At 36.2% G+C, this 27,369-nt stretch overlaps 1 protein-coding gene across 8 annotated transcripts in view; it reads left to right on the forward strand.

Annotated features, from left to right (window-relative positions):
- Positions 1–27,369, forward strand: part of LOC105338325 (polycystin-1) — a 47,956-nt gene that overhangs the window by 15,634 nt on the left and 4,953 nt on the right. For 5 of the 8 annotated variants that reach the window (XM_066067096.1, XM_066067100.1, XM_066067102.1 and 2 more), the window contains 31 exons: positions 1,348–1,413; positions 1,659–1,730; positions 2,387–2,556; positions 3,712–3,819; positions 7,269–7,976; positions 8,378–8,542; positions 8,772–8,963; positions 9,321–9,701; positions 9,822–9,950; positions 10,751–10,885; positions 11,042–16,212; positions 16,318–16,470; positions 17,036–17,673; positions 17,804–18,107; positions 18,260–19,293; positions 19,435–19,690; positions 19,816–20,011; positions 20,223–20,531; positions 21,648–21,982; positions 22,119–22,271; positions 22,457–22,582; positions 23,387–23,527; positions 23,883–23,998; positions 24,251–24,430; positions 24,564–24,715; positions 24,899–25,242; positions 25,545–25,789; positions 25,989–26,119; positions 26,390–26,567; positions 26,817–26,942; positions 27,092–27,269. In XM_066067096.1, the coding sequence (XP_065923168.1) occupies positions 1,348–1,413; positions 1,659–1,730; positions 2,387–2,556; positions 3,712–3,819; positions 7,269–7,976; positions 8,378–8,542; positions 8,772–8,963; positions 9,321–9,701; positions 9,822–9,950; positions 10,751–10,885; positions 11,042–16,212; positions 16,318–16,470; positions 17,036–17,673; positions 17,804–18,107; positions 18,260–19,293; positions 19,435–19,690; positions 19,816–20,011; positions 20,223–20,531; positions 21,648–21,982; positions 22,119–22,271; positions 22,457–22,582; positions 23,387–23,527; positions 23,883–23,998; positions 24,251–24,430; positions 24,564–24,715; positions 24,899–25,242; positions 25,545–25,789; positions 25,989–26,119; positions 26,390–26,567; positions 26,817–26,942; positions 27,092–27,269 (12,592 nt within the window). Of the gene's footprint in view, positions 1–1,347; positions 1,414–1,658; positions 1,731–2,386; positions 2,557–3,711; positions 3,820–5,476; positions 5,567–7,268; positions 7,977–8,377; positions 8,543–8,771; positions 8,964–9,320; positions 9,702–9,821; positions 9,951–10,750; positions 10,886–11,041; positions 16,213–16,317; positions 16,471–17,035; positions 17,674–17,803; positions 18,108–18,259; positions 19,294–19,434; positions 19,691–19,815; positions 20,012–20,222; positions 20,532–21,647; positions 21,983–22,118; positions 22,272–22,456; positions 22,583–23,386; positions 23,528–23,882; positions 23,999–24,250; positions 24,431–24,563; positions 24,716–24,898; positions 25,243–25,544; positions 25,790–25,988; positions 26,120–26,389; positions 26,568–26,816; positions 26,943–27,091; positions 27,270–27,369 lie in introns of all 8 variants that reach the window. The other 3 variants (XM_066067099.1, XM_066067103.1, XM_066067101.1) reach the window with 3 other exon arrangements.

Consider the following 27,369-nt stretch of genomic DNA (forward strand, 5'->3'; position numbering starts at 1 on the left):
TACTCTTGATATCTTGAAAACTCAGAAATCTCGAAGTTTTTAACCAGTCCCATCTAGTTCGAGATAACAAGGTTTGACTGTATATGAAATGGGCAGTGAATGTTTTAAGCCAAGTAAATTGTACACGCAGTGTTTATCTGAACATCATTATGTAATTCATTAAGATCTAGCTTTGAGATTTTTTGTATTATCATGAAATTATTTAATTTTGTGGGGGCCAATTTTCAGGGATTGTGAGTTTTTTGCTTATTTGTGGGAATGTGATTTCATTGATCATTGATTGTTTTCAGTTTCATTAGGAAAGCTAAATCATTTATAATTGCTTTTCATTGAGGATGTAAATTTGTGGCTAAGTGCTGCACTTAAATACCACGAAAATTGAGCCTTCACGAAACCTAATGATTTCATAGTAATATGCTTTTTCCACTTACCATGACTTTAAGAAAATTAATAAACATGTACAATTGAATTTCCTGATGAGAGCTGTTGCATTTCTTCCACTAGTCAGAGCTGCATGCATGCATGCAATGTATTTTTTGCACACTTAAGGTAGTACAAAACACAGTTAATCTCATATCTTCTTAAAATAAATTCATATAAATTAGGAACTATATGTTCTGGGTTTTTTTGTACTCACAGAATATTTTACCAAGTTATTGATAAAATATATTACCTCTATACACAACATACTTAAACATAGCAATCATTTGTAGTATCATAAAATTGATATAACTTTTGACATTTTTGATGCCGTCTCATCAGTCTGATTATCTACCAGGGTATATCTCATACAATATGTAGGCCAAAATTATGTTCAACTTAATTTATTTATGTTACATACAAAATGAAAACAAATTTTGAAGTTAGACAAGCAAAAAATGAATATGATGATGATATTTGATTACCTGTTGTGTACTACCTTAACGCATGGCATTATACTTAAAAGATGCAGTCTGTTTTGTCTTCTTTTCAGTACATGCAGTCATTATATATTCAGAAATGGATCTATTTCAATACATGTATACAAATTTTTGCCTTTTTTACCTATTAGCTTTGGTGTATATAAATGGTTCTCTATATTACTGACTCGGATAATATGTAACATACCTGGGTGTGTGATTCAGTTTGATTAGATATTACAATTTATTTGCATTTTGTATTTCTCAGTTAAATAGTAAAAAACATATTCATATCATATAAATCAGGAATTTTTTTTTAAAATACAGATGGAAATCTATTTTGCAAAGTAAATGATGAATGCAAAGTAATGTAGTTGAAGGGGAAAGAAAGTTAATTCAACAAAATTTAGGAAATGTTAATTAACATTTTTTAATTGATTTCTTTCAGGGACCTGTCCTACAATAAACTAACCAGTGTTTCAGCTACAAACTTGGTGACTACGTTATTACAGTTGTAAGTACATGTAATAGCTTAATTAGTTTGGAACAGGTGCAAATCTGAAGTGACTTCAACTAATACCTGCATGTTTTTGAGCTTATACTGATCAAGCCCATTGTCAGTTTCTATGTTCATCACAAAACTTCACTCTTTTCTGCAAAATGAATGTTAGAGGGGTTTCTTTGAGTCTCCTATATATAGTATTATCATAACAGGGGACTATAAAATATAACAAAGCCTATAAAATGATTTTACTGCAGGGATCTGACAGGGAACCTGATAACAAGTATGGATCCTGCTGTGCTGGATCAACTGCCAAATCTCCAAAATTTGTAAGTTGTATTGGGCAAATCAATAATTATAATCTCAAGTTCTCTCTCTGTCTCTGTCTCTCTCTCTCTCTCTCTCAAAACCATTACCACAATTTACCATAATTTCAACTCATATAGGCAATAAAATAAACATTTTCATAGGTGTGTTTATCTGCTCGGATGCTAGAATTTTTTTTAAAAAAATTTTTTGGATTTTTAACCAAACAAAATATCATGTTACACAACCAGTGTATGTTTTTAAATTATTATAGTAAAAATAAGTAAAAAATAATTTTATTAAATTCTAAAGTTTTCTTTGCCTCTTTTACCTTCATTTCTCTCTAAGAATTTACAAATTAAATCTATTGATCACAGCCACTAGGTCTTAAATGATTATGAATTATTGGTTAAGGATGGTATCCAGTAAAACTGCTGAATGATTTAGAAATGGTGTGACATGGAGCACTGTAAAGCAATGTTTTTCTCACATTTGCACAAAATGCAAGATTGCTCTTTAGAAGCATGTAATGATGTAAAAGCACAAAGGTATATGGTTTAGATCAGCTTTATGAATGAATTATTGAAGTAACAGTTGTTGCTCAAGACATATCAGAGAGAATTCCTTTCTATTTTTGACAAAAATAAAATGACTGTCACATTTGCTTTACGAATTGTAGAAGTTTGGGAGGAAACCCATGGGAGTGTACCTGTAGTCTCAAAGTGTTTTACGAAAAGCTCATCGAGTTGGAGACTTCCTCTGGCCTTGTTCTAGTCGACAAAGAGAATATCAGGTGCAGCAATATGATGGATGTGCCAATGTTTAATCTGAACAGTACTGCCCATTGGTGTAAGTACTCAGCGCTGTTTGATGTATTGTATTGTACACTACACACAGAAGATCACCTAGTAACTTTACAAGAATTTGTTATTGTTCTCACAGATACAAGTCTTTTTTTTTTTTTTTTTTTTTTTTTTACTTTTTTGGATAATTTTTTATTAATGAGTTTACTATTTGCATTTTGATACTGATTTAGATAAAGATTGAGTATGGGATTCCTTGAATTATTTTCAGTCAATAAAAATTAATTTCTATATTATTGAGAATATTGATCTATATTAATTTTACAAACTATTAGACTTATACATGTATAATTAATTAGCCTATGAGTTTTATCAATCGAAAAGTACTATTGGGAAAATCTTCAATTTATTCTCCAGTTTTGATTTTCTTTGGGGATGGGATAGGAAGGGGAAAATTTCAAGGTTATCCATATTTTCAATTTTTTTTAACCTTTTTTATTTTTATTTTATGTTCTTTCTAAATGCCATACTAAAATTGCATGTTGGCATCAATTTGCCATGCTTAATCTTTCTTGGTAATTTTTGTATTTTAGAATTCATATTACACATGAATGAATATATTTTGTTTAAATTAGATATGTTTTTTTTTTAATTTCTATTTCTTTGTTTTAATTTTTTAAATAGAAATTTGCTTATCCTGAAATGCTTGATCTTTATTAGGATAGTCACTGTATATACATTAACTGAGCAATTGCAATTAATATAATTTTGTACTTTCTCATTTGAATTGTATTTGAAATTATGTAAATTTCTAGCATGTCTTTGCAAGACAAAGCAAAATCCTGCATCATGCCTGGCCAAAATTAGATTAAGACGCGCCCCTGGTAAGAAGGTGTAGGGCGGTTTTGTTCTGTGACCATTTCAACCCCTGCTGCTTTTATTTCTATCTATTTCTGATACATAAGCCCCAAGTAGAAGTTAAAACTCCATTCCTCTTGTGTGCTTTTCTCAAATTAACAGGGGTAACAAATCATCCATTTTAGTATAGATATGTATTCTCCAAAATTACTTTGATAGTCCCCATAAACTTTCACAAGGACAAAGCATTCATAGGCAGATAGAAAAGTATATTAAGTTAAAGGAAAATATACCAATATGGAAATCATAATTATTTAATCTTTATTTTCTGTACCCATTCTAGTGTCAAATTGTCAGTACACATTGCGTTATGTTCCTCAACGTCGGCGAAAATTCCGGAAAATCATCCAAAAATATTTAGTAATGCATGCTAGAAAAAAGCGTTCAAAGGGTAAGACTAAAACATGGACTAATGCAGGGACAGGAGAGGTATTGGGATTTCAATCTACCACACTTGTAATTCTTGTGTTAACACTTCCCCCTCCCCAAATATCCCAAAGTTTTGTTGTTTTTATTTTGTGTTACATCCAAACATTTCATGATTTATTTTCTAACAACTTTGTTTGTGGAAACATATGTTTAAACAGTCAATTATCAAATTTTTGCAGGAATTTGTAAAAGTACACCAATTCATGCACTGATTTATACTGAAATTGCCTGAAAATTGTATTAAACATGTCAATTTTGTTTTTATCCTGAAATTTTCTCACAGTATGAATAAATAAATATTAATGACAAGTTGAAAAGTTATTATGCAAAATAATTGAAAAGTGTGGTAGACTTGAAATGCACTAATTGACCTTTGCATGGGCACAGGTTATTGTGGCACAAAGGAGCCATTTTCACACTGATTTTAGGAGTAATAATCATGGTCCATCATGTATTAAAAAAAATCAATATTTTATTGGTGTGAAAATGGTTTTGTTAAATGTGAGGGGCAGGTCTATATACTTACATGGGTGGTTGATAAAAACCTAGGATAGTTTACAGCAGAGGTAAATATCAGCTATATTGAAACACATTGTGATTGTACATATATTTTGTGAGTGGTAAAGGAAATAAACATGTATGAGTGTTGAAATATATACGTGTTTAGCTTAAAACTTAAAAATTAAAGTGAATTTAACCTGGAAAGATAGGTATACACATTTACCAGTGTGTCTTATTGAAAAGGTGGTGGAGATCGATGTACAAATGAATTATATCTAGTATAACATAACATAAAAAATGAAATTCTTGATTCAAACAGGTTTTATAGACATATCTTTTAAGTTGATGTATAGAAAAGATTGCATGAATAGCTGTTTAAGGAATATTTTATCACTTTACTAGCAATTTAAGCAAAATGCTCAAACTACATGTATATAAATACATGTTCTGTGGTTTCATTGTTATGAAGGATGTTGTTGATGTAGAGATGATTCACGGAATATACATTCCAAATGTTCAACAAATTATGAAACATTATAAGAAATAATTGTTTTGACTATTGTCAATAAATTTCATAATTAATCTTGACACTTAAGTAAAACTAAATCCTTGAAAATATGAATGAAACCACAATGTAACTTTTGTAACAAGTCTACTGACAATTTAATGCATGTATTAATAATAATTGTGCATATTCTAACTGCAAAATTAACATTAAATATAAGCGGATTTTTTGCAAAAGCGCAGCACTGTGAAGCAATCAAATAAATTTACACAGCTTGAACTAAATCAGCGTGCGCAAATTTCAGTTCATACACTAAGAATAACATTTAATGATTTTAATATCAATTTCATTCAACTAAGCTATACATCATAAAATATGCATTTGTTATGATGCAGCTATTTTATCATCTAATACTGAAGAAAATGTATAATATCTGCATGCTTTCAATGTCTTTGTCTGTAAAGTCCAACTCCTCCCCCAGTGTCCTACTGTGGATACTAGTACATTATACATGTATCCTCCTTCCTCCCAATCAACCCTGTCACATCTGTGCTTCAACTGAAATTTCATTGTTGTCTAACCCAGTGTGCTTTTATATTTAATACGTTAACAGTGGTGGAGTGCAGACATGCTAAGTCCAAAAGAGACACCAGGAAACCTCCGTGTAGCTCCACATCACATCACCCCATCCACGGGTGTGTTGGTGAGTCTTCAGTGGAAGTAGTCGGCTAGTCAAGTGTTAATTTCCCCACCTCCCAAACAGATCCAGGAAAGTTCCTGCTGTAATTGTAGTCAAAGAGACTGTTGACTGCCCAAATAAATCAGACTCTTTTTGATTTTTTTGGTTAAGTTTTCATAGTTAGGTCAGTATTACATATATAAACAAAAAGAATGATAATATTCTACTGGACTCTGCCAAGCGATTTTTGGTATTTTTGTCCCAAGTAGATTTTTTTTTCATTTTACTATTATGGTAGATCAGATCTCTGTAATTATTCACTATACTTCATAAAAAAAATATTTTCCTTATTTAAAAAGAATTTCTGATTCATTTTCATACATACTATTTGTAAAATTGCATAAAAAACAAATAATGTTGGCAGTAAGAATCAAGTTCATGAAAAATTGTTTTTGGACTATATTGTTAATTTCCATTGGATATTCTTGTGTATGTTTTCCCCTTCATATTTGTTATTATTTTAACAGTAATTTTTAGAAGTTTTAAATTTCTAATGTAGGTTAGTTTCTATACCCGGCATGTTTCTATGATCCTGATCCCCTGGATCCCAAATCCCAGTTTTGATATTTCTAGAAAGCTTTATCAATGCTATTCCCATGAAACTTGGCTAGCATTCTTACACTGATGGCTATAGATCCATTATTTGCATCTTTATTTTGATAATCATGAAAAATTAATATCACAGTCAGCGTTGCAGTATGATGCATGAGCATGGCTTGCTTGATGCAGCTTTTTGATGCAGCTTTTTAAGTAGCGTAATGCTTTTTGTTGCTTGTAAATAATTTGATAAATATGTTGATTATTTGCATCCTTACTGGGATACATTTAATTGCCAGCTGTAAACAGTATTTGCTTTTTCACATTGCTTCAGTTGTTATTTTGATTGTTAGGGCTGAATAAACAAAATATGAAATATGATTATTAATATGATTATCGATAAATGGTGTCTGTGCATGGACAACCCTGCTGCTTAGCGCCTTTAATTACTAACAAATAACAATCACTAATTCACATTAATTGGGGTGTTCAGTTGTAGGACTAACAAACTGGGATGTTTTGGATTTAGTGAAAATGAACCTGTCGTGTTAAGGGAAAAATCTAAGTTTGCATATTATAGTGATAAACTATCTCCTTAGATAAATTTCAAAGGCAGAAATTATCAAATACTGGTATTGAATTTAAAAAATGCATGCTTCCATTTAAATTCTTGTTGAAAAAAGTCATATAGAACTATATACAGGCATTGCTTTATTGCATTTTGAAGTGAATATTATTTTATTAGTTTACCCTTTTTAAAAAAGGACTATATGATATATAATTTCAAAAATCAAGAAGTCAACATATAGATTTTATTTATAAATTTTTCAGTATTAAATTACATTTTCAGAGATCCAAGAGTTTTTATTTTCAGGAATGAAGATAGATGATGTTGTCTTTTACTTTGTTTATTATTTTCAATTTCAATTATAAATTTTAACAGTAAATCAAATTAGGTATATTTTGTTTGAATTACTGAATCAGATGCTATTTATAATATTTTATTGAAATAAAAATGATCATCAAAATTAAAATTGTAGGGAAAAGCTAAGAGAAATGATATTTTCCTGCAGTTATTTTACAAAGCATTGTTAAAAGATGTATAAATTTTCTATTGTTAATTTTATAGGTCCGGATACCTTTGCTTCCTGCTACAATGACTTGGAGGAAGATAGAAAGGTGCCTGTTTCGTTTTCATCCAGTGCTACTACATCAGTTGTTCAAGACTGCATTGAAAACTGTTTCGACAACAATGCCACTTATGGTGTAATTGCATCAGGAGTGTGTCTGTGTGGGAATGAGTTGATAGGGTATGGAGACTGTTACTGCACCTCAAAAACTTACAGCAGTAACGATAACATACAATGTTCAGGAACCTTAGGTACCATCACCAAGACTTATGCCAGCGATGTGTTCCAGGTTAAGAGTGGACTGAAATTTGATCCTGTAGGGACTATCACGGCTGGCCAGTCATACATGTTCACAGCTCGTGTGAGTCTTCGGACCATCAACTCTTACACTTGGTATTTTGGAGATACTGCCATACCCCAGACAAAGATGGTCTCCCTGCAGTATTGCTCCAATTCCTACACATACTTGTTGCCAGGAACTTACACTCTTACAGTGGGAATTCTCTCCACTCAAGGAGGGTACTCTTCTGGATCTATCACGGTGGATGTAGTCCCCCCAACAGCACTGATAACTCCCTCTATCCAGAGCCCTGCTTATGTTGACTATGAATCTAGTGCATCAGCCATTGCAGCTGTGTTTACCATGGCTCACAAACTGGAGTACAAATGGAGCAGATCTCCAGATGACAACATTACCTCCATTTCAGGTATACCGGTAGTTAAAAATAGATTGTGTTTTTTTAAATTGCTTTGAAGCATTAATATATCAAAAGTGTTTCATTTAATTGAAAATGAAAACTTTAAACCCCTGTTATATGGCTTTTGAATTAATAACAGATACCAGAAATTGATTATTTCCAAATTAACTATATACCGGTACCTGCATAGCAAAAATTATATCTAAGATGGCTAAGTTTGCAATCTATTCATCTTTAAGCTCTAATGTCAAAATAATTGAGCACTTGATAACTAATTATGAATATTTCAGATCATACCATTTTGTTTTCAAGTAAATATATTTTAATTGAAATAGTAATTGCTATCTTTTGTGGATTCAGACAAAGTTATTTTACGTTAGATTTCATTTTGCATACTTGTGTTAATGTAGGTGGTGGATGCAACAGTTTACAAGAGTACCACGGCAGGTGCTTGGCGTTGGCTACTGGTGTACACACCCATACCCAAGGTGTCTCACAGTGCTCACCAGACATGATGTTGTCCATCCATTTTCCTTCAGAACTAACTTATGCTCTCACACAGTTTGGAGGATCAGGTAAACTTTTTGAATGCATTTTATGGACTTGTTTTAAGTAGGAAAAAAGGAAATAATTTTCTGTAGATGGATTGGTAAATGGTGATTCATTTTCAGCATTAACTAAAATGTATTAATTGAAAATATACATTGTACATGTACTTGGGCAGATATTTAAATGTTAAAATGGTAAATCTTCTGTTTTATCAATCTGTACCATAAATAAAAATATATTTTTATTTTTTTACAGTAACTAATGGAATATATTTGGATGCCCAAAAATCAGGAACAGAATACTATTGGAGCTCTGGTGCAAAGGCATACTTCACTACCACAGATGTTACAAATGCAGGCTTGGGAAATTGTGTGTACATATCCAAGCTAACCAATGACCTACAAGGCACAGATTGTAGCAATACATACAATGTCATATGTCAGAGCAGTAAGTTTTGTTTCAGTTTCTAAAATCTTGACATCTAAACCTGTTTAAGTGATATTAGAAATGTACACACTGATATTGAATTATCCCTAAGTTTTTTTTTACAGTAAAACACAGTTATAGTGAACACGCTTATAAAGAATTGACGCTTAAAGCGAAATGATATTTATTCCCAGTGACTTAATTACATGTTGTAAACTTTATGGATATAACGAATTATGCTTACAACGAAGCAAATCGCCTGTCCCTGACACTTCGTAATAAACATGTTTTACTGTATTCAGGATGAATTTATGGTCAATGTTGCATGCCAAACTATTTGTATTGATGGAGGAAACTCACATTGTCTCTTAATTTCAGAACCCAAACAGTGTCACTCTGGAGGCTCTCTATACAGCAGCAATGACCATTGCTACAAGGTGCTGACCACTACCCAGAGCTGGGCCACAGCCGATGCAGCCTGTACAGCCCTTGACCCTACAGCCCACCTAGCCAAGATTGACTCGGCAGCCTTACAAAGCTTCTTGTTAACAAATGTGGTGACATCTGGAGAGGTTTGGACAGGGCTTACAGATAGGAACATGGAGGGTATGTTACAGTGGGCGGATGGTGAAATCTGGTCATCCTACCCCGTAGTAGTGGCCTCAGAGGTGGACTGCTTCAGTATGGATTCGGCTGGAAGCTGGCAATCCAAGAGTTGCACTGTTCAACTGCAAGCTGTATGTGAATACAACAGTCGAGGTAAGATTTATGCATTAGTTGTTAGGTGAAATTTCTTTTACATATTACTTTCCATGTTGTTTAGCCAGTTTTGAATGTGTACCCCTATTTTACAGTATTTCTTTTATTTTCTGTTTCAAGAAGTGGCCAGTGTTCCAACATACGTGGCAGGAACCGCCCACCTGATGACCACACCATATTCACTGACCACATTACAATCCAGTACAACCCCTCATGTGGCAGATAGAAATATCATATATCTATTTCCTGGTACGGCACAGTTTCATCACAAAGAACTGCGAACGCTTACGCCCGTTTCCCGCCTACATTTTACATCCAAATATTTCTGAATTCCTGTCAGATATTCAAAAACAAAGTTTTCTACTAAAAAGTATTATCAAATCCTAATCAATTAATATCAAAATAAAATTTGTAATCAAATTATTAATTTTTAAACAAAAGTTTTGCTAACACGGGGTCTAAAAAAATTTCATTGAAATTGGTCTCTATGAGTGAGGAAAATATTATTTAGCGGCCAATATGTGCATAAAAACTTAATAATAACATATTAATGATATATATTAAAGTAAAATTTCATATTAATTCATATCTGTTAATTAGTTTTCGAAAATTTACAAAGCAAAATTCTTTTTTTGGAATGTATTGCGGTCTGTATACATATGTTCCCCCCCATGAAACAACAAACCCTTTGGTAAAAATATGCGAAATAACAATAATTAATACCCCTCAAAAGGAATTTTTGTTTCACGGGGGGGGGGGGGGGGGGGGGGGGGGGGGAAGATGTTTTAAAAAACATTTCCGTCCGTTATTTTCTGTTATGAAATGAGCTATTTTAACCCAAAATACAAAGTTATCGTTCTTTGTTTGACCAAATCATTTATATTTAATGAAAATATACATAAATGTTTACATTACTTTAATTAGACAACTTTCAAAAAATGACTTTTAGTTAGGCGGCTAGACAATGCTTTCGTTCGCAGTCCTTTACAACTGAGTTTTAACTGATCAGTGAAATGAATGTCTTCTGTAATTTACATTGATTTTTAAAGGACTCTGGATCAATAGAGAGGGAAAGGCTAGGGCATGGAATTTCCGCACCTCTCTTGGAAGAACAGAGACCATTGCTGTTACCTTAATGGTGTTGGAACCAGTTTGTCAGTCTCCAAATTATTTCATGCCTCCAGGTATTTTGACCTTTTTTTTTTCAACTGTTCAGTCTTTCAGCAAATTTACATTGAATATTTGTTTTCAGCAGATTCTAACATGTAAGAGTTATTTTTAAGAAATAGACAAGTTATTATGCTGGCTTGATATGAAATATGAACTGTTTCTTTTGATAGGGTGCAATCAGAATGGAGGTTGGTTTGGATCATGTGTCAATACGGCAACAACTTGTTCTAAGACGTCGTCTTGTGCCAGCAATGAGGATTACTGTTTGATCTATGATTCCTGCATTCCAAAGACTGATCCCTGTACATGTAGCAACAGAGGGTCCACTTACTTACATTGTATCAATACATTTGTTGGCAGCTCTCAACCAAAGTATCGTATAAGGGGACAAACCTATGTCAATCTGCCTCCAGGAGGGGAGGTGGAGTATAGTGTGCCAGCCACAGGGTTTACTGTGTATGAAAATGATGTCTTGGCATTCGCTACAAATGCTTCTGTAGAAGTGATCAAATGCGATTCCAGCACTAGCTCGGATTGGAACCAGAACTATAACGAAATTCCTCAAACTGCTTGGCTGAATGTAAATGATGAGGTAACATTGCAATCATTTTCACCAACCTCACATGTTTGCTATTTCAATTTGATGTACACTTCTGTACAACAGGAGAGTCTGCCGACCACACTGCAGTATTTCACAAATCCTGACAATTACACTTATACTCTTAATGTTCCTACACTGAGTGGAAGCTCTCAGACAGCGACTATCAAGTCTGAGGAAGAAGTGGGAGAAATCACATGGATTAACCCTGCCATGCAGTCCTCAGCTGTCAATGTGTTGGATAACTCAGACACCTATTTTGTGTTTAGAGTAACTAAAGGTACACATCTAATGGCCAACTGGACCAAGGATGGAGTTGTTACCTCAGCTGCTTTTGAGAGTTCCTGTCCATCAGCCATTGCTACCAAGTATCCCACAGAGTGTTCCCAAGCTAACCACCGTCCATATGTCTTTTCTTCCCAGTTGTACAAGTTCCTCAGAAGCACTGGAGTCTCTCAAAATATAACAGTGTTGGTGTACAATGACTTGTCTCTGCAGAAGAGCAAACAAATTACTGTCAATGTGCTGCTACCCTTATCAGGTTTAAGTGTGTATTTGGAAACCCCAACCACTGATAATATCGTTGAAATTGGATCTCCAACCTCATTTGTTACAAACATTACAAATGGCTCACCCACCTCCTACAGCCTGAGTTACAATGGATCCACTGCTGTTTCAACTTCCAGCTCCTCTTCTATATCTTACACCTTCACAAGCAAAGCAGTTTATCAGGTTATGGTAACAGCTACTGATGGACTTACCAATGTCTCTGCAGAAATTAGAGTTAAGGCCAGATACAAAGCTGGAATTCAGGGTCTCTCATTTACAAATCTGGGGAATAATCTGGCTGCCAAATACACATACAATTTTGTGGCCACAGCAACTGCTGTGGTTGGAGCAGTAGTGTCTGTCACCTGGGAACAAGATAATACCACTCTACAGACCTCAAATACAGTCGTTGGGTCATCAGCATTCTCAGCCTCAAGAGACTTTACTTTTGCATCAGCTGGAAATTACTCTGTCTATATTATCATAACTGATGAATTTGATGTGAGTCAAAATGCATCTGTGGATGTGGAAGTAATTGATCCTATTGAAAACTTCTATCTTCAGGCAATCAATGTCTATGTTGAAACAGGAAAGAAAGCCAAGTTTTCACCTAAAATGGATTCAGCCCCACGAACACATGGATTGATCTATTACACCTATAACTATGGTGATGGCAGTGCTCTGGATGAAAATGTTACGACCACAACCAAGCAGCATACATACACTGCAGCAGGAGAATATAATGTGTCCTGTGTGGCTACCAATGGACCAAGTACTGCCTTTGATGCCGTAATTATTTATGTGCAAGACAAAATCAGCAACTTTACAGTGGATGGGGATTTATATGTTCTTCTTGATAGCCAACAAAATTACACAGCTAGTGTGACAGGGGGTACTGGCTTGACATTCATGTTTAGAATTACCAGTTTGTCGTTTGACACAGGATTTACTCCCAACAATGTTTGTTCATACACATTTACTACTGCTGGAACCTACAGCTTGTCAATATCTGCCAGAAATGACATCGACTTCCAAACTATAATATTGGAAATTCATGCAGTGTCTGCTAGCACATTGGTTATCCAATCTCTAACATATGATAGATATGTGGAACAGAACTCTGATGTCAGCTTGAACATGAGCTTGATCCATCATGATGCCAGTCAATTAAATATATCCTGGAACTATGGGGACTCTGTCATAGAGAGTGGTGTAGGTAAATTGTCGGCCACACATAATTACTCCACAGCTGGTGATTACAACATCACAGTCACTGCAACTGATACATCCATTTCCAACACAGTTTCTAAAATAGTACCAATAACAGTGGCTCGAAACATTCAAGGACTGTCAGTGGTTAACAATGGACCAGGCAAGATCAACTCCACAACCGGTGTTACCATTACCATCACTGCAAGTATAACTGATGGAACAAACCAGAAGTTTGTCTGGACATACAACAGTGTGGAATATGACACTGGTTCAACAAACTTCATCCTGCTGAATTTCACATCAGTGGGAACTTACACTGTGTCTGTCAATGTGTCCAACCCCATCAGCTCTGAAACAGCCACCACAAGCTTCAGTGTCCAGGCCATGGTTGAGGATTTGAGTCTTTCCTGTGCTACCTGTGTTGTTGATGGCAATGGTAACTACTTCTTAGAGGCAGCCATTTCTACTTCATTTACAGCTACCTATACAGGTGGTTCAGACTTGATGTTCATTTTCAACTTTGATGGAAGTCCAGCCACTGCTCAGAGTTCCTCCAGTCTCTCCCACACGTACAGAGCAGGGAACCGAACTATGTCCATTATTGCTTATAATGATGTCGACAGCAAAACCATATATGTTCCAATTGCTGCTCAATCTCGAATAACAAGTGTTCAATTTCCGTCTTCTTCTGTAATGCCAACCATTGCTCTGGTGAATGAGACCATGAATTACAGCATGATAGTCACAGGTGGTTCAGATGTGAGATATGTGTGGAAGTACTGTGCCACCTGCCCTGAAATACACACTAAGACACTCAGTATTACCAATCCTGGATACTCTACTGCTGACCACTACCAGCTGAATGGTACAGCCTATAACATGATAAGTGTCAAGTCAGCAACAGTCCAGATCACAGTTGTCAATCAACTGACTAGTGTTGTCTTAGTTTCAGACCTAATAGCAGACAAGTATGCCATCACAGGAACTGCATATACTTTTTATGCACTCCCAAACGTAAACCAACCGCCAAGTTCCAATTCTTACAAGCACTATGTGACTCTTCAAAGTAATTTTTACTCCACCGCACCATCCAGCACAGACCAAAATTTTACACATCCATTTACAGTTCCAGGGGACTATAAACTCAAAGTAGAGGTTGACAATGTTAAATCGAATGCCGATTCAGAAATCTTAATTCACGTGCAAGATCAAGTTTCAACTCCCACTCTGGCTTCCAATGTGTCATCAGCTATTGCCACAGGGTCTGCTGCTCGCTTAACAGTATCAGTAACATCAGGGTCTGACAGAGAATATGAATGGTCAATAGAAGAGAATGGAGTATCTCAAACTTTGCCAAGTGTCTCCAGTGTCATGGATTATCTCTTTTCCACCAAAGGGAACTTCACAATCAGAGTCAATGTTTCGAATATTGTCAGCTGGAAAATAGCAACATACCATCAAGAAGTTATGGATGCCATTGAAAATGTGTCTTTCTCTAATGACATCAACTCAACAACATATCCATATGTTGCAAAAGGAAAAGATGTGACGTTTACTTTGATCATTGGTAAAGGAGATGCTTATACAGTGACATGGAGCATTATTGATTCTACAAACACAATTATAACCACAAGGATTGGGACTACTTTCATTTATGCATTTACATCAGCAGAAACCTACACAGTGCGAATGAAAGTGCAAAATGCTGTCAGTTCTAAGCAGACAGAAATTGTTGTTCATGCACAAGTTCCACTGAACAGTCTAGTGTTAAGCCCAGGAAAGTCTGTTGCTAAAACTTCTGAATCCATTGATCTTGTTGCAGTACATAATACAGATGCAACACATCTCACCTACACCTGGACCATAGAGGGCTCAACCTCAAATACTGTAGGAAACATAAAGGCTTATGCATTTTCATCTGCTGGACGATACACTGTGTCGGTAACAGTCAATAACAGTTTGGGTAGCCTAACTGCAGAGACAGACATAATAGTGCAAGATGTCATCCAGAATCTCTCAGTGTCTGGTTGTGATATAGAAGCTGTAGAAGACACTTCCCTGACAATGCTAGCTACCACAACAGCTGGTACAGATGTGACCTACCAATGGGAAGTCATCAACGGAGCAACCCACACTGGAGCTAACTTTTCTACCATATTCGACACCACAGGAAAATACTCAGTCACTGTCAATGCCAGCAACTTAGTGGATTCTAAAGTTTTTACATGCCAGATGACAATCATTGGTATTATTTCTAACCTGCATATTGATATGAGCCATTCTGTGCTATTTGTCAACTACAGCACACAGTTTGTGGTCGGAGGCAACAATCTGGTCGGTGTGGTGTACAACTGGACTTTTATTGGTCCAGTTACAATAAATTGGATTGCAAATAATAACTTTCTTCTCAAGAAGTTTGCAGATGCAGGACAATACACAGCTACCTTGGTGGTGTCCAATTCAATCAGTCAGGCCTCAAAGAGTGTGGAGTTTGTGATCAAGCCATTGACATGTGACGCTCCAGATGTGGTGGCACTCGGTAATGCAGTACGCACTATTTACAAATCATCACCTTTGGCTTTTGAACTGGATGTGGATATGTATGGATGTATGGATTATACCCTCAAATACACCTGGGAAATCAATTCAGCTTCATCTGCATCCTGCAGTGTCACCCTGACGCCATTTTCAATGCCATCTTCAGTGTTTTCTTCCAGTTCTAGATTATCCATTCCTGGAAAAACATTGCCTTATGGGGATTACTGCATCAAAGTTTCGGCTCAGTATGAGAACACTCCTCTGAAGGTCAACAATGAATACACTGTCACTGTGATTGAGTCTCCTCTTGTTGCCCTCCTTGCTGGTGGTAATGATCTGATCGTGTCCAATCTAAACTCAGTGACGCTTGATGGAACCTCCTCTTACGACAGAGACAATGATAATACACCCCTGACCTATGCCTGGACCTGCTCCATTACCTCTGTGAGTATTTAATAAAAAACATAAATGAATTAATTGATTTTTATCCATGTACAATTTATTTTATTTACCAATTGTTAATATTCTGTCTTCTTTCTTGCTTTTAAGGGAAGTACATCTCCAAGTGCTTGCTCTGATGTGACAGCTTCTACTTCAGGAACGGTCACAATGAACAAAAACAACATGATTGCAGGGCAAAAGTATTCAGTGACTCTGACAGTGTCCTCACTAGGAAGAACATCTGGATCAACCTCTGTAGAGGTAAACATTATAAAGCTTTCTATATTTATTTGTTGTAACTTTCATTTCAGGAAATATGATTTTGTTAATTAGGCTTTTCATGTCCCTGAACAATAAAATGTTGAGCAATTGTATTTGTGTCAAAAGGTATCTTAAGGCTTTGGAATAACATTATTATCATCTTTTACGAATGTTATCATTGGGGTTTAGCCCAGATGATATACAATGGCTTGAGTCATCTAAGTCTGTGTCATGAAAGAACAAAGGTACCTACTGTGGAATCTCTTAATTTTGTTGGAGCAAATTTTCATGGATTGTGGGTTTTTTGCTTATTCGTGGGGATGTAATTTCATGGGTGTCGGTTTTCAGTTTCAATAAGAAGACTCTTTCAAAAATTGTTCGTTAAGGATGTAAATTCGTGGGGGAGGGCTACCATCAAATACCATGAAAATTGAGCCACCATGAATTCTAATGATTCCACAGCAATTGCTTATATACATGTATTATATGCCTTTTTATAATCATTTATCTCTCTTGTAAATTCTTTGAATAGTTTTCTTAAATAATTTGATAATTTTTTTTAAAGGTGGACATAACTGGAAGTGAAGTGCCCTTGGTATCAATACAATGTATCTCCTGTTCTGCTGCAAACCATCATGTGATTCAACCTGGAGATCTGATCATGCTGGCAGGAGCATGTTCTAACTGTGCCTCAGCAACCAGTGTGACCTACACCTGGACTGCAAGCTATGACACTAACACCTTCACTCTAGACTCCACTACAACCTCCACTGGAAATGATAAAATAAATCTGGTCATAAATTCTGGCCAATTGCCAGCAGCCTCAGTGTACACATTCCAACTACAGGTTCAGATGACAGTTTCAGGCTCTGCCTCAACTGGTTACAGTAAACTGAAAGTTGATGGCAATGCAGCACCAAGTGGAGGCTCATGTACTGTGACCCCAACCACTGTCAAATCCTTAGAAGACCCAGTGACCTTCTCCTGCAATAGCTACAGTGATCCAGCCAACCCAACAACAGAGTTGTATTACAGAGTTAAGTCGTACAGTGCGGATGGGAAAGAGTCAGTGGGCCTATACTATGGTAGCTCAAAAACTGACAAGATATTTGTGGCTCCATGGCCAGGAACCTCCAGACACACTGTCCAGATCAAAGTTTTTGTTGAGGATGAACATGGAGCTCAAACTGAGGCCCTTGTCCAGTAAGTATTCACTGCTGTAGAGCTTTCAAGAATATAGGGGAGTGGTAAGGGCTACAATAAAATGAAAGATGAAGACTTGTCAACAAATTTTTCAACCTTGTTTGTTGATATATTTTTTTGATTTTCTCAGGTCTATTGGAGTTACAGCACCGTCTCTCAGCTCTACAACATCAACTGAATATATCTATTCCCTGGCAAACAGCACACTTGCTAACTTGGTGATGGAGAACAATCCAGTTGTGATACTTCAGTACTGCATTGCATTGGTCCACGAGATCAATGAACAGTCACGTCAGGTGACGTCTGCCAATACAAACTTGGAACTGGGACTAAGGACCAAGGTCAGGAATGCCATTACACTGGCAGCCATGGGGCTACCATTAGACTCTATGCATGAAAAAGAACAGACAGCTTTTATCCTTGAGCATCTAACAGTAAGTCGCACTAGTATCTAGAATGGTATTGTTGTAAGTGCTAAGAAAAGACAAATCTAAACTTCCAAAATATTTGAATTTCATTTTACCTGAGTTCAAAGAAAATTGATAATCCTTTTTCAATGATTGAAACTCTGTAAACTTTTTTGCAGAAATATGGCACTGAATTCCAAACTAAAGAATCTCAAGTAATTGCTCTAAACCAAATTGATACCTTGAAATCCTCCATGAGTAGCACTCAGGGTGTTAATGACAATTCACTGTTGACCAATCACCTCATGGCATGTATCTCCAACCTGATGGATGCTGCCAATGCTGGTGTATATGATGCAGACTCTGTGATCAATTCCACCAAGTCTCTGGAAGCCTCACTCATAACATCCTTTAAAGCTAATATAAGTTCAAGTGATACCCAGTCTGCCACGAGATCAGACGAAGAACACAAGAAATTCATTGTCAACAAAGCTTTTGAAAACAGTGAAGAAATTGTCACAGTGAATGTGAGAAATCAAATTTTGGGACAGAATGCTATTGAGGTTGGAGTAAGTGGGATCAAGTTCTATGGACAACGTACCAGAAGCAATGAGCCATCAACTCTGTATCAAACAGGGGGAATAGCTGTACAAGTCAGTAATGATATGCTGGATGGAATCGTTAGCACTGGAACAGAGGTCCTGCAGATAATCATGGGAATATCTCGAAATCCTTTCACCTGGGGCTATTCTACTTCACAAGTCAATTCCAAGATAATGACCATGTCTTTCAAGGACACTTCTGGTGCAAACCTTGCTGTACAAAGCCTGACTGAATCCAGGTCTCTGAAGTTCTATCTCCCAGACAGCTCAACAGCGGGTTACTCCAATATCGATGCTGGTGGATTAATTTCTAATGCTGCTTATGACCCTTCAGAAGGTCTGACCATGGCCACATATGAAATTGAGAAAAGCACACAGAAGAAAATCAACATCAACACTGCAGGAGCCCAATCGGGCCATGCCCTGCACATCCAGCTTAAGATATCATTGGTCAATGACAGCCTGCAGACTCCCTTAGACAAGATAGATTTCTATCTGGGCAAGGGATATGAAGCCACATCTTCAACTTATGAACAGAAAATGACGATAGAATCCTCCCACATGACAACTGGAATGGATCATACAAACTACACCATGTTCATAGACTCCACGTATGTTTATTTTCTCTGGTTTAGTAGATACATGTAAATAAATTATTGATTGTTTGTCTTTGTAGTACAAGAATATTTGTAAGTTAAAGTAGAAGTTTACTTTCTCTGTTATAATCGTTGCATTGAATGACTATGTTTTAGTTCATTTGATCCCTCTGCCTCCTACACAATCACCGTCTACAACGAGGACCAAAACTTTGCCTACAATGTCTCGGCAGCAATATATATGTCATCCTGTGCATATTATGATCCCAGCGGGGACTCTTGGAGTAGGTCAGGCTGCTACCCCACAGCAGAATCCCTGCCCATGTACACCACTTGTACGTGTAACCACTTGACACCTTTTGGAGGGAGCATGTTGGTACCACCAGATGCCATCAGCTTTTCAGACCTTGTTGTGAGTTTGAATCCTCTTATTTACTTTAGTATGCACATGTCTTATTTCAAGATAGATATTTAACATTTCTAAGCAAAAGTGTTGTCTTTTCATTTCCCATGAGATTTTTTGCATTGTATTTTTAGAACCTGGACCTTTCCAATAACCCTGTGGTGTTTATAACCTGTTCTGTCATCTTGGTCATCTATATTGTCGCTGTCATTGTTTGCCGTCGGATGGACAAATATGATCTGGATAGGATTGCCACTGTACCATTGTGTGGAAAAGATGGCTCCTTCAAGTACCAGATAACCGTGGTAACAGGAAAGAGCCGCGGATCAGGTAATCTCACTGAATGGCTCTGTAAATGTATCAGTTTGACATCATTCCTGTGTTTTTGTTTATGTGGGATGAATCAAGTGGAAATTTTTAATTCCATTCTGTTGAATAAAAGTGAAATGTAAATATAATGATAGAACTACACAATGTCATGCTTAGTATTGCTCAAACAATATACATGTACAATGTATAAGAGTGGTGATTGTGTTTGTAGGAACAACAGCCCATGTTGGAATCAAGCTCTACGGAGAATACGGAAAAAGCAAAGAACGACAACTCCACAAAGATGGAGCCTTTCAACGTAACTGTGTCGACTCATTCTTCATTGCAAATGATTCCAACCTGGGAAATGTCCACAAGATCATGATTTGGCATGACAACTACGGTCTTGAACCCAGCTGGCATCTGATCCAAGTCATCATTAGAGACATGCAGACCGAGAAGAAATACTACTTCTTTGGCAACTGTTGGATGACCTTAGAGAAGAAGCAAGGTTACATACAAAAAGAGATCAAGGCAGCAGGTGAATACTTTGACAAAATCCCAGCTTGCTGAGTAGAATTATTGTCAATTTAAGCCAGCTGATGAAAACAGTATGAATGATATATAGTCATAAAATTCAGTTGTACTTAAAGTAGTCCGAGTATCGCTCTACGTCATAATACGGATTTTACAATATTGGTTCAACTTTTACAAAGCGTTTTTGATACCCGGTATTGATTTTGCTCTACATCGCTGTTGTAAACAATGGCAATAATAAGCAATTAGAATGGTAATATATGTATTTTATGAGAGATAGAAATGATCAATGTTGAGAAACTCGATTCTGTTAAAGTAAAATGAAAAACGAAGTTTTGATTAACCAGGATCTCAGGTATGCTTATATCTTCATTGTTTTGTTCCCCCCCCCCCCCCCCCCCCCCCCCCCCCGAATTTCTCTTTTTCTTTTACTAAAACCGGTTTAAATTTAGAGACAGAAGCTATTTCGAATTTAATCAATCGTCAATTAATTAATGTTTAAATGATATCTATTTGTTGACAGATCTAGGCAGAAAACTGTAGCAAAATGTGATTTTTACGGATTTTTTCGTCAGGGTCTACTTGGTTTAGAGCTTATAGCGTGAAAAGTAATCCGTCAACATATAATTTATTTTACCAAATCTTTTTTCTAAGATGTCAATCTATAGAATAAACACCATGATTTTAAGTTTGAGTCCATAAAATAGTAAAAAAAATTACCAAACGCGATACTAGCATTGCATTTTTTGTATTCTATTTTGATACATCAGGTCCATAAAGCGTACTTACTTACAAAAATTTGTGCAAAATTATTGATGAGATATGGCTTAAATAAATATTTATACTCTATTTTGTATGTTCAGTTCTAATTTTCCCAAAATTGGTAATTATTTTTAGGAAAATGGACGTCTGGCAAATTTCATAATTGTCAATAATTTTCGCAAGGGGGTTCACCCGTCTGACAGGTGATAACAAACAAACTAGCATGTAAACATTCATATTTTCTTTTGTATATGTATTGCTAGAATGTATATTTATCATTTAAAGTTAAGCTTTTAATGATTGAGCCCATTTAGTGCCGAGTATAGGACTACCTTAAATTAAGATATGTACTTCACAGGTTCCTCTGAAATCAGAAGATTCTCCCGAATGTTTAGTCATGCAGTATCCAACAGCATGGCTGATCGACACCTGTGGGTGTCCGTCGTAGACCGTCCAGCTAACAGTCGATTCACACGTGTACAGCGGGCCACCGTCTGTGTCACTCTCCTGTACGTGTTCATGGGTGTGAATGCCATGTGGTACGGTGTGCTGAAGACCACCAACACAAGCGACACCAGTCAGGGGATTTCCTCGTTTGGATGGGAGGAAGTAGTCCTAGCATTCCTGTGTAACATTATGGTGTTTCCCTTCAGTCTCCTGTTGATATTTATCTTCAAGAAGAGTAGAACAAAGGTACAGTATTACATGGAAATTTCTTTTGATAGCTATGAGTGTACTTTGATAATAATTTTGTATAATTATAAAGGAAACCATAGGCTTAAGATGATATCACTATGATTAGTGTAAACATGATTATTATCTATTACAGACAACTGAGTTTGACCCTCGACCAATGACAGCTAGGACTATAGAGATTGAGAATGACATTGATGGATCTCAGTACAGCTCATCTTTCCGCTCGGAGTCCCAGAGTGACCTTCTCTCTTGTATGGAGAGAGAGAGCACGATAGACAGTACAATGGTGAGAATGGTTAATAATGTATAGGAATTCCCTTAGAATATCACCGTAAAACCATTGTTTTTTGTGCTTTTCTTAGAGTCTCTATGTCAGTATTGCATTTTCTTAAAAAAAATTCTTTTGTTTTTGCTCTAGAATTGTACATTTTTGAAGCATATATATGAAGATATTATTGATATTATTTGCAGATTCAACCCACCCAGCCATTAAGGAAGACCAAGACACTGAAGACAACTCGTAAAGGGGTGGAGGAAACAGCTGTGAAGGTTCCCCTGCCGGAAGGTGCTGAAGGGGGATACCCAGAAAAGTCAAGGGTAAGGCAACTACTTTAACAAGCTGTCCAATACAAACTGCTAGCTTTCCATGTTGATTTATGGTGAATTTTCTTGTGTCTGTCATCGAGTGGTGATTTGGTATTTGTATAAATGTTGTACAGATGAAATGATATATACTTCCGTTCATGCGATGCATGCACATGTTTTTCATTTATTGAAGATAAGTTACTTATTATTCACTTTTATTTCAATATTTTCATTATTATTTATTAGATGACTCTGGTAAGAAGTTAAGAAAATAAGTATTTATATCCCTTTTAATGATGTACTCAAGATCTCAGTAGAAAATAAATGATCTACATGTACCTGTGATAGCTTAATCGCCTATAAAAGAAGTTGTTAACTTGAATTCTCTTACGGGTAATTAAAGGTAGATTATACAATACCTGTAGATCCTATCTAAATGATTTCATCCTGTTTTGAGCATTAAATCTTAAATCATTACACTGACCAGCATATCAACTATTCTTTAAACTGGCATATGGTCTGTATTGTGTACTATGTTTCTTGCTGAGTGTGTTTCAATGTTGTGGTCTACTAAGAAAATACACAGGGTTTGAAACACTTATCATAATCATGGATCACTCAGCAGAGAGAAAATAAGATATGCGGACTCATGCTTTCCATTTTGTGGTCCATGATAGATGATTTTAGTGTTTCTGATTGTTGTCTTAGCCTGAATGATCTGTGTTTACTAACTGAAACCTCATGAAGTAGGATGCCCACCCCCTAGATTGTTAAGACCCCCTTAGCTCAGTGTACTAATCCCAAAGATCCCAACAGTTACAGTGGAAGAGGACCAATAATCCCAGGATCTGGAACGATCAGTCTATAATGGATAGCTGGCCTGATAGAATCCCAAAGTATAACGACAGACAGACCACACCCAAAATCGGACAACGTAATCCTGAGAAGGAACAAGAAGTAGGGTTTTACTAACAAACTCTCTAGACAGAAATATTCTTTGTTACCTCTCCCCTCTCTTAATTTTTCTGAGTTGGTTTTTTTTTCTCTTTTAATCTTATGTTGGCTGAAAGAAACAATACTAACTTAATTTAATCTGAATTTATATTTTTTCAAAAGAATTAAATTCTAAAATATTTTTAAAATTAAATTAAAATATCGAATGCTTGCATGATTTTTTTTAAATTTAAGAATATTTGAACTGGTAAACACATTATGGAAATAAAAAAAGGAAAATCATAGTTTAAATAATACACAAAATAATTTTCTTTCTTTGCAATTATTATAGCATTGTTTATTAATGTTTACATCATAGGTTCAAGAAGCTGCTGATGATATTCTGAATTATCTGGACTGTGTAGAGCAGGATTTAATGGCTAAAGAATCTAAGAGGGCTCTTCAAGGCGGAGGGGCTGCTAAACCAGTGACCAGGTAATACCTAATTTATACATTTTGTGAATTTTCATTTACATGATCATGTAGTCAAATATTTTTCTTACATTTTTGACAAAATATCTTGTCATTGATGTCATGACATCACAAAACTTTTATTTCCTGGCCTAGTCTAAAATATCATTTATCTTAATCTTGACTTTAAATTTGATGGTCCAAGTAGATGTACTTTATTAAAGTAGAAACGTAGAAAGTTTATGCATTTTGTATGAAATTTAAATTTTCCTTCAGAAAATCCACTTTGCATCACAAGAAAATGGATGATCTGGATGACCTGTTAATTGATGAGGATGTAAAACACAAGCACAAGCCAATCCAGAGACGTGTCTCTACAGTATCCATCAGCTCTGGCAAGCCTCCTAACTCATCCGGATCTCAGAAAAGCTTTAATCCAAGACAGGATCCAAACATGTTAGTCACATTTTAAGTTTAGATTTATTCAAAAACAAGAGAGAGTAAATAAACGGTGGTAATTTGATGATGATTCAAGTGACGCCCCATGTCTTTTCCTTCTTTAATTTTACTTCTTTATTCTATTTAACAGAAGGAAACCTCCATCAGCTGGCAGTAGCAAAGTGTCAAAATGGGTGTCTAAACTCCACACAACATCCACTGGTGTCTCGCTGCCAGAGGTGGAACACATCGGACCCCTGGAACCAGACATGGGCCTGGCACAGAGAAGCGGAACAGAAATTTGTTAGTAACTGTAGTCATGTCAATTCAAACCAGTTTACCTGGGATGTTTATAGTTAGTTCTCATATTAAAAGTCACCTTTTTTCACAACATTTGTAAATGCATGCATTGTAACTAATATTGTTTAGGCAATTGCAAATCATTTGTAAAGTTCAATTAATCATTGAAAGAGGTGTGTTACACAGATAATGATGGCTACAGTGAGATGACAGAAGAGGTGGCAGTGACCAGTAAGAAGACCTGCACTCTACCAGAGAAGTGTATCTACCTGGGACACGTGCTCTGCTTCCTGCTGTCTGGAACCTCCTGTATCCTTGTCATCCTGTATGGCCAGAAGTTTGGGGCAGATATTGCCCTCCAGTGGCTGCTGGCACTGCTGTTTTCCTTCATCTTCTCCTTCCTGTTTATGGAGCCGCTGAAGGCTCTTATCATTGCCCTTTATCTGGCAGCCTGGGAGAAAAAGACAGAGGATACTGATGATGTCATTGACAATGAACCCAAGTTTGACATGTCTAATGAGCTTGTAAAGGTAAATAAAGACAAAAAACATACTAATTCTTAGATCAGACAAAATAAACATACAGTGAAACATGCTTATAAGAAAGTGCAGGGGATGTACGAGTTTGCTTTGTTATAAGCGAAATTCGTTATATCCTTCAAGTTTACAGCATGTAATAAAGTCACGGGGAATAAAAATTACTATGCTGTAAGTGTCAATTCATTATAAGTGTGTTTGCCATAACCATGTTTGACTGTATTTAACAATTTAATGGAGGATGAACTTACAAAGTTACAGTAATAACTTATGGTAATCCACTTTTTACCTTATAGGAGGTGAAATTCAGTCCATTGAGTGGCTTTGCCTTGTTGAAGGCCAAGGAAGATGGGATAAAGATTCAGAGGTTGCGTCTGATGTTTCGGCAGTTTGTGGCCTACATGTTCTATTTGTTGTTAGTGATGGCTCTGTGTTACACTAACTTTACACAGCACACATACAACATGTCACAGGCTGTGGAGAGGAGCTTTGTCAAAACCAACATGCCAGATACCAACAAATCATTCCGAAATATATCCACGTAAGTCAAAACCTGAACTCCATTATCCTTAGGGTACAAAAGAGATATTGTACATCCAAGTGGAGGGTTCAAAAGATAGCTTTTTTAAACAGATCATTATTTTCTGAACAATATTGTTTTCATTTTCATGTATCAAAATTATTCAAAATCTTGGGTTGCTCTGTACTTAATTAAGGATTGTTGTGTTATTTTCCATCAGCATTGGTGAGATTTGGAAATGGACTCAGTCTGTGTTGATCAGCAGCCTCCACTATGACGAGTTTAGCTCCTACACAGAGCTTAACACCTTGCTTGGTGTGGCCAGACTGAGACAGGTCCGAGGACTCAGGGGTAAGGACCAGAAACACCTGTGGAATATCAGTTACTTGCACCTGTCCACACTTTTTAGCAAATAATGCTTTTTGTTTCTTCAAATTTAAGCAAATAAAGCATCTTTTTTTATTTAAACATATTTCTATCTGATAATAATTAGTGGGAAAAGCTAGAACTTAGAATATCCTCTCTCTGTTTTTCTCTCGAGAATGCTCAAGATAATTTTAGTAACCTTACAGTGAATGTACAAGATAATTTTATTAACCCTTTGGCTTCTTGTTTCAACAGAGCCTTGCCCAGTAAAAGACTATCCTCTTCACCCTGGCTTGGAGAGTTTAGCAGGAGTTGGTGACTGTGAGGGAAGTCTGGGATACACGGAGGATAAATATCACTATGGATACATGTGGAACATCACTCAGTCTCAGAATCTCTCCTGGCGATTCCACTCAGACAGCCAGACAGGAAGGTACTGTCCCAATACAACTTGAGTTTGATTATGATGGGAATAGGTTCAGTGCAAATATTAGGCTTTAATAGGTCCAACTTGAGTTTGATTATGATGGGAATAGGTTCAGTGCAAATATTAGGCTTTAATAGGTCCAACGGCTCTTAAATAGCTAGGCAAAATACATGTATATAGTGCACTCAATGTAGAAATATATTGCACAAATAATTCAACTGAGAATTTTACTTGATTATGTCATGTCAATTGCAGTAAAAGGAGAGAGGGCCATGTGTTCTCTTATGGAGGAGGCGGCTATGTTCAGTCTCTTGGCTCCAGCTACAATGAGTCACTGACTACTCTACAAGACTTACAAAGCAAGGACTGGATTGATCTCAGGTACACTGACGAACCAAGGATTGTATGTCTCAGACATAACTTTGATGTCCCAGATATAATACTGATGTCCAGGATATAAGTTTGATGATTTGATTACCAATATATAAATGTAAATATAGAGCTTACAGTTTAGTTCTTCTGAATTTCAGGACCCGGGCTCTTCTCATCGATTTCACCCTGTATAACGCGGCAGAGGATCTGACGACCTTCACCACCCTGATGATAGAGTTCCCCCTGACAGGGGGGATCAACACCACCTTTGATATCCAGACTCACCATCTCCTCAGATTTGTTGACGGAGTTGTGGACCCCCTTATGGTGTGCGAGGTAAATCTTCTGTTTAAATAGTGTTGTATTCACTTTATTGTTTATTGTTCTTGGATTTTTTTGATCGAAATGATTCCAACACCTACAGTTTTTGTGTGAA

This window comes from Magallana gigas, chromosome 7, assembly GCF_963853765.1.
Source record: "Magallana gigas chromosome 7, xbMagGiga1.1, whole genome shotgun sequence".
NCBI classification, from domain to species: domain Eukaryota; kingdom Metazoa; phylum Mollusca; class Bivalvia; order Ostreida; family Ostreidae; genus Magallana; species Magallana gigas.